General features: G+C 35.0%; 1 protein-coding gene across 3 annotated transcripts; it reads right to left on the minus strand.

Annotated features, from left to right (window-relative positions):
• Positions 1 to 217: 217 nt before the first annotated feature.
• On the minus strand, positions 218 to 6,982 carry LOC111378111 (cyclin-T1-3-like). Of its 3 annotated transcripts, XM_023001281.1 has the most exons (8): positions 6,776 to 6,982; positions 5,855 to 5,974; positions 3,809 to 4,103; positions 3,104 to 3,185; positions 2,391 to 2,525; positions 1,937 to 2,112; positions 1,694 to 1,845; positions 218 to 1,428 (listed from the first exon to the last, which is right to left on the minus strand). In XM_023001281.1, the coding sequence occupies exons 3-8, from the start codon at positions 4,033 to 4,035 to the stop codon at positions 491 to 493; spliced, it is 1,710 nt and encodes a 569-aa protein (XP_022857049.1). In that variant the 5' UTR covers positions 4,036 to 4,103; positions 5,855 to 5,974; positions 6,776 to 6,982; the 3' UTR covers positions 218 to 490. The 3 variants fall into 3 exon arrangements, with proteins under 3 accessions (XP_022857049.1, XP_022857048.1, XP_022857050.1); XM_023001280.1 differs by lacking the exon at positions 5,855 to 5,974; XM_023001282.1 differs by lacking the exons at positions 3,809 to 4,103; positions 5,855 to 5,974; positions 6,776 to 6,982 and adding an exon at positions 2,626 to 2,808.
• Positions 6,983 to 7,972: the final 990 nt, after the last annotated feature.

Consider the following 7,972-nt stretch of genomic DNA (forward strand, 5'->3'; position numbering starts at 1 on the left):
AAGAGAAGGGGGCACACTAAGCAGAGGACATCAAAGATTACAGACAGTAACTAAAGGGAAACTGCAGTGCTCAAGGTAACAGTAAAAAGTGTCATTTTAATTAAAATGAGAAATGTGTGCATAAAATTATAGTCATCAAGCTCATCTCATAGTAAGGAGAATGAGAAAATATATATATATATATATAAAAGGAAAATGTAATACTGGACCAATATCAGAAGTCCCCATCAAAACTTAATTTTGTTATTATTATTATTTTTTTCCTCCTTTTTCTTTCTTTTATGGATAGTTTCAATGGTTACTAGATAAAATCACCAGAGATGGATATCTAAAACACATTCACCAAAAGTCCAGGGAGGCGGGGGATCACATATGGCAATGAATCCAAATAGTCGCCTGAACAAGAAGCTTTGGTCGAACCTTCAGTAGCTGCTTGCATGTTCAATCATGGTTATGAAAGCCTAACAGATAATAATTTCGCTGCTTTACCTTACAAGTTTGTCTGGGGACTACTAGCCTTCCTCTTACGATTGTTCGACCTTGGTGACCGATATCCCTCGTCGGCATCATCAAATAATTCCAATTCCACTTCCCCTTCTTCTACAGAGTCAAATTTTTTCCCATGGGACGGATTTCCTTTCATTGCTTGGTAATGCAGATCTCCAACCTCATCTGGATATTTTGCATGATGTGAGTTCTCGCGCTCTGGCCTATTTGAAGACTTGAACCAGCTTTGTTTTCTGCCATGCTTAATCTTCTCACTCTGACCAGGCAATTCAACATCCTCCAATTCTCTTTCGAGTTCGTCCACAGGATCCATTTTACGAGTTATGTCCCCACGGGCCTTTCTCCGTTCAAGAGCCGCTTTAACCTTCTCTCTGTCGATTTTTTTTATAGCATCTTGAGGTGACTGGCCAACCTTACCATCCTTGGGCCCTGGATTTCGGCTGTGGTATTTATCCTTCAGGTCCAAAGAATTCCTCCTTTCAGTTCTCCCAGTATTTCCTTTTTCATGTTCCTGACCATGTCCATCCAAACCCGACTCTGATTTATTCTGGATCTCCCCCGTATTCCCCCCATGAGGTAATGCCTCTCGTTCACGGTTATAAATGTCATCAATCTCATCTCCCTTGTGATCCGGAATACTATTTAGTTCTGCATTCATGTTGGTTCTTCCATAGTCATCATTTCGAGCCTGAGTCATTCTTGGCTGCCCATTTTGATTATCAGCATGGGGTTGATCAGGAACTGGCCTCGCTGATGTTAAAGTTCCTGGCTTCGATGAATTGATGTGATCAGTAACATGCTCTTCACTTGCAGGAGTTTTTGGCTGAGGTCGAATGCCTCCAGCACTTCCTTCTGCTTCACTAGCCTGAGAAGGTAGCAGTCTATTTTGTTCATACAATTCTAACATCTGATTGCTGACCTCTGCAAGGAATCAAGCCTCTGGTCAATATGGGAAAAATAGATTTATTTTAGAATATAAATGCGCAATATAATTCCTCTCAACAGCAACATCCTTGACCCTCCCCCTTTTCTCTTTTTCGAGTTTCAGTTAAAAATCAAACTCAATTAAAAGCACCATATTAAATTTGATTCATTCTACTAAATCATGAAAAGTTGATATTGGTGTTATCCAACACCACAAATCTACTATGTACACTGCTGCCAAAGGCAGGCTAGGAAAACCAACCCTCCAATTGGCATGGGGTTACGTCAAACTCCTGCCACCAAACCTTCTCACCATCAGATGGGAGCTTTACTTTGAGAAACTTGGCAGCAAGGAAAATAGCACCTGCTGCAATGTGGTGTGGCTTAAATTGCAAGCAGAGACATGTCCGAAGCCTGCACGCGGCTTTCTCGGGTCAAAAAGAAAAGAGGAAGAATGGCCATGGATGGTCTCTTTATTAGAACCTTAATAAGCAACATATCATACCCATCATTAACGAAATTCCATGCGACTTGAGCTAATGCATTTTGAGCAACCTTAAATTTTTTAATTGCTTCGACAAGGGGCTTATATGGATGGTGTAAATTGAGATCAAAATCAAGAGTTGTAAGAACAACTCTCTCCCCCAGCAAAATTAGTTCTTTTTGTTGTTCATATACCTCCTGCAAAAGAATGTATAGCAAATAACTTTATTACGTAGTACAGAACCATTAGGAACAAGCTCAATTATTATAAATTAAAGAAGAGAATGAATAATACATAGCATTCCTGATTGCAGGGGATATAGCAATGTTTTATATATTAAATACAGAAAATAACGCATGGATTTTAATGCATAAAAAAAATTAGCAGGCCATAAGTTACATGCAAATAAAAGAAGCAAGCTCAAGTATTAGCAGGCCAACAAGAAAGATAAAAAGAAGAACAAAGGTAACACCACCTTTTGTTTGATCCTCTGACCAGCGTCAGGATCCTTTTTATGAACGATTTCATAGGACATTAGTATAACATCTTTCAAAGGACGAGGAGTTTCTTCAACCTTGCCAGCAAGAAACATACATACCGTAGCAATGGTCTGCAAAATCAGGCACCGAATTATCACTTATGTGAACAGAAAAATCATCAGGGTAATTAAGGATAAAACATAGCCATATGGTGATTATGTTTAGTTATACCCGTACAGCCCTTTGTGTTTTTCACGACTTCATCTCTAAATAAAATGATCACATTTAAGTATTTTTTAGGGTGGGGTTTTCTTTGTTTCTTGCATGGTATACGTTATTCTTTTTGCTGCTTCTCTGCATCTCTTTTTCAAATAACAGTTGCTTTATCATTAACTCCTGCAATTCCCCAAGGACCTAAACAGAGGTGTAGTTGCTATCAGAACGATCGGAACCCAGTTTACATGAAGTATAGTTACTATCCACCAAATTCATAAACACTACAACATTGGAAACTGCTTAGTAGCAATTTCTATGCTAGTAGATGTTATTAATAACAAAATATATCCTATAATTAATTCACTCATTGGACTGCATTCCATTATTCTTATTAACAGGCTAATAGTCACTGTCCTTGATGTAGTACCCACATACTATAAAAATTTTTAGCTACAGATAAAATAAATAACAAAGTGAAGAAAATATAGCTCACCCTCCTATCATTTTTTGCAAGGGACTGACGAAGAAAGAAACGATGACAAAAAATTATTGCCGTAGCGATCGTTACCTGCGGCCTGCATAATAAAGCATTCAGATCTCATTTTGGAAAAAAAAAATAAAAATAAAAAATAAAAATGAAAAAATCTTACAGCTTAGATATATTACATTTCAACGCAAAAAGAGTGCAGAGGAAAATTATTCAAAGGGTGCAGATGAATTTATTTCTTGTACATATTTTAATGATGCTAGATGGATACATGCACATATTGCCGAGCAGGAATCCACGACCTCTCCTTATTGACCAATACATAAAATTTATCAACATGTCCATAGATGAATATTTAACCATTCAAAATTTGATACATGTACGTTCATATCTCACCCACCCCCATCAATCAATCCATCTGTTACACCCACATAATAAATACACATGTACATGCTTGTGCATGTATGTATTGTATGCACACAATACGTAACATCCCTAAAATAAAAGTCCCTTCCACCATGTAGAATAGCAATATATTCATAAACTTATACAATGCTAAACAAATAGGAGAAATACAATTTCAAAGATATGGCTGACATTCTAAAGTCTGTTCATCCATTTGGTAGGCCAACCAATGCAAATTGCATTTTCATATACACAAGAAACATAAAAATGAACATAACAAACTAACCAACAAGGAAGAGGACTTACACTTTCAGCCTCATGCCTAAATCTTGTAAAAAAGCACAATACGACTTGCGTAAATAAGCCTCCTTCTTCAAATCAATGCCATCTTGTCTAGAAGGGGAATTTTCTTCAATTTCCTTTCTAGATATATACCAACGGCCACCACCTTCTTCTAGATTGACTTGAGAAACCATATAATTTCGTTCATGTACTCCTTGATGGGAAGGATCACCGGGAAATAAAGTAGCCATTTGTAACTCCTTTCTTTCACCAAAATTTTTGAAAGGCAGATGAAAGAGGTCACCTTAAATTACAAAATCTGTTCATATGATGGTCATCCATCTATCAATAAACGGTCTGTAAACTTACATAAGCAGCATAAAATAAAGCATTTAATCTTCTAACTTAAAATAATTTTATTAGTATCTAAAATTATTAGTGTATAAATTCTATAAAAATTGTTTATAAGACATATCCATGTATCCGAGTCTAGATTTTGAATCATTTTTAGCCATATCCCCATATTCTATAGTTCACGAAAAAAAAAAAAAAAAAGAAAAAAAAAAGAATGCAACTCCTAGATATGTATCCGTATCCAAAACCCACATCCAAGTCCAAGCAACAAAGAAAATAAGGGATCCTAAAATACAAAGGTTGGAAACAAATAGGGAGTGTGTGAAATTATTCCCTCGTGAGCAAATTTGAAAGACATCCAAAAATATAATTGAGTAAGTAACAATATATGTTCAGGCAAAGCTTATGATGAAACGAACCACTTCCCCCATCCCCACTCCCAAAAAAATAAAAATAAAAATAAAAATAATAAAATAAACTAAAATAAAAGGGAGCTAAAACATTTTTTTGCTTGCTTTCTAGCATTTAAGCTCAACCTAATTTAAACTCTCATTTCTGATCTTCTTCCTAACCTTAATCTTGACATATAGTTGAAACTACTAAATTATTAATTCTTCTACAAGATCTACCATCTTTCCACGTACTTGACATGGGAGTAACATGTGTTATCCCTTTTTGTTAACAGTAAAAAATGGTGATCAAAATGTAGTAGACCCCAACTTCATTGCAAATGACACTAAGCTTGTATAGACATGGTGGATTTCTGCATATCTCACTCAGTCATAGATGTAGGCAAATAGAGTGAAAATACACAAATATACAACATACTGCTGACAAATATAAATAGAAAGAGAAAAGAAATGTATACAAAGCCTTTGAAAGAAATGGAGGAACACATATTTCAATTCAGACACAGGCTTTAACTGCTTAGCAATCGGCATGGAGGGGAGAAGAATCAAGAAAATTACATTTCAGGGTTCAAACAACAGACCAATTGAGGGGCACTTGTTTGGGTACTACCGACATTTCATAAGGGAGAACATGTTGTACAAAATCATCTAAGAATACGTAAATTTAACCTAACTCCTCTGCCACAATAAAAATTTCATTAGCCAATTCTATAATACCTTTTTTTTTTTGTAAACCCTAATTTCTGATGACACGTGAGTTCTTGAGAACAAGGCAAAAGGAGATTCATTTATACACAATAATTCACAATGGGTTATAGATAGACAGACGATATGGAAAAAGCACCATGCGAACTTCAATTGCTCTCTGAGATTTTAGATATACAGACATAAACCAAGCCAAAAACTATTCATGAAATTGCGGTAAGTAAAAGACAAAAAAGGCATACATACCCAGTTCATATTTTTCCCCAGAAAAGAAGTAAATTAGCGTATCTGTGAAGGGAAAAAACTCAACACACAGCAAAGAAACTGCAGGCAAGCTCTGAATTCAAACCACCCAGAGCAATGCATGTTATTAATGCATGCACCATTAATAAAAACAAGATCACCACATCATGTAATCATTTGACAAAATGCACCACAAAAACTTCGATAAGCCCTAAGATTTTAGATTAAAGACACATGAAAAAGTGTTATATCATCCAATCATTTGACAAATACACCATACAAACTTCAATTAACCATGCTTACCCAGATCAATTTTTGTACTAGAAAAACAAATAACTGAATGAGAAAGACAACTTACACAGGCAGCCAAGAACAGACATACATGATCCGATATCGAAACCACTCACAGCAATGCCAGTTTATGCTTAGTTGTAGAATACATAATTCCATCAAAGACTACAAAAATTTGACAAAATTCCTGTGCCCAAATTAAAATTTATATTAGCCAATTACAGAATTCCCAATTTTTTCAATGAAATGACTTTTGAAGGCATACAGGTTCTTCACACATAAATAAACAAAACCAGATTCAATTTTTAAGCAATACTTTCATATAAGTTACAGATACATACACAATCCATTCAAAAAAAGAAAGGAACTATCCTCCAATCATTTGACATGTGCGCTATAGAAACTTAAATTAATACCAAAAGTTTAAGCTCAAAGGCATGTGAACCAAGCATAAATCAGTTCAAGAAATCACATCAAGTAAAAGATCAAAACGAGCCCCAGCATACCCAATTCATTTTGTACTCGCAAACCAAATAATCAAATCTTTGAGAAAAGAAACTCACAAAAAGGCTCTGAAATCACCACCACCCAAACCATTGCCCGTACTATCTACTAGTAAGAATTTGTAGTGATCCTATCAAAAAAGAATTTTTAGTGACTACTCTTGTCTCTTGTCCAATTCATACTTTCATATGGGTCATGGATAGACACAAAGCTTTCTACAAACTTCAATTATACCCTAGTTGTCCATAGTACAGACAAGTAACCAAGCATAAATTAATTTAAGAAATCACAGAAAGTACAAAGCAAAAGAGAAACACAACAAACCCAGATCAAGTTTCGTAATTAAAAAATTCAAATATTTTATTAGGAAATAATCAAAATCAATAAATCACCGAGAGTAAAAACTCAAAAAGAACACAACAAACCAAGTTCAATTTTCTTAATTTTAAACCAAGTTTTCAAATCTTTGACGAAAGAAACTTACACAGGTAGCTAAGAAACAGGCTGTAGTAATGCCGCTTTCTTCTGAGTTATAAGAATCGTATGGGAATACTCTTGTGCAATTCCTCCTGGAAATACGTACAAAACTGTGGGAGGCGAAGAATGCTCGGAGATAGCTACTGCCAGAGAAAGGATGCGGAAATGTGGTATTGTGTTTAGGGTCGGGTCTACGAGGGGAGGAATTAGTCGTAGATGGCCGGGTTGACCACAATCACCTTAAATTTTTTTTTTTTTTTATAATTGATTTTTTGATCGTTAAAAATAAAGTGGATCCTACTTGTGAGAAAAATTTAAAAATTACGACTGAAATAATAAAATAACGATCTAAAAAATTTATTTTAATTGAATTAATAGTTGTACCAAACAAGCTCTAAATTTTTTAATAGATTGTATTAGAAGTTTTTGAAATGTGAATGAAAAGTCGTGAGATTCATAAAAGATATAGTTAATATTGATTTTTTTGATTTTGACCTAAATTAAAATCATATTTTAATTTGAACCAAATGATCTCCATATAAAAAAGTAAAAAGGTAAAAAGTGCTTAAAACATGGAAAAATCAAGAACGCCCAAGAGTGAAAAACTTGAAAAAAAAAAATAATAATAATTGACACAATGATTTTGAAGACTTACAGACCAACATTGATGACCCAAACTCGAACCCATGTTGGTCATTGTTGGAGATCGTCATTTCTCAACAAGGTTAGTTTTATTACATGAGCCGTGCTATTTGGTCAGGGTCAAATCCTGGCCAAAAAACAGGGTACACATGTGACATGTTCCTATGGGAGAGACAGGTTTTCCTTATTACACATTGTAGTTAACTTTTAATTTTATACATCAAGTATTTTTGTGTCCATATGCTTCATTGAGATATATATATATATACACACACACATATAAAGAGAGAGAGAGAGAGAGAGAGAGAGAGATAAATGTATTAGGTTTAGGGTTGTGTAGATTTGTGATTTTTAGGGATAGAGATCGTCGGAATTGACGATCTTTACCATTTGCAAAACCGTCTACAGGAAGTAGGCGTTGCTGTCTGGAATCCATATGGTCCATGGCCCAATTGACTGGGCTGTCTAGATTCTAGAGCAATCTAATCACAATTTATATGCAAGCGGTGCAAAACTGGAATTGAAATTCTTGAAACAAGAATAAAGTAGAAAAACTCAAAAA

Source organism: Olea europaea, unplaced genomic scaffold, assembly GCF_002742605.1.
Source record: "Olea europaea var. sylvestris unplaced genomic scaffold, O_europaea_v1 scaffold1767, whole genome shotgun sequence".
In the NCBI taxonomy this organism is placed as follows: domain Eukaryota; kingdom Viridiplantae; phylum Streptophyta; class Magnoliopsida; order Lamiales; family Oleaceae; genus Olea; species Olea europaea.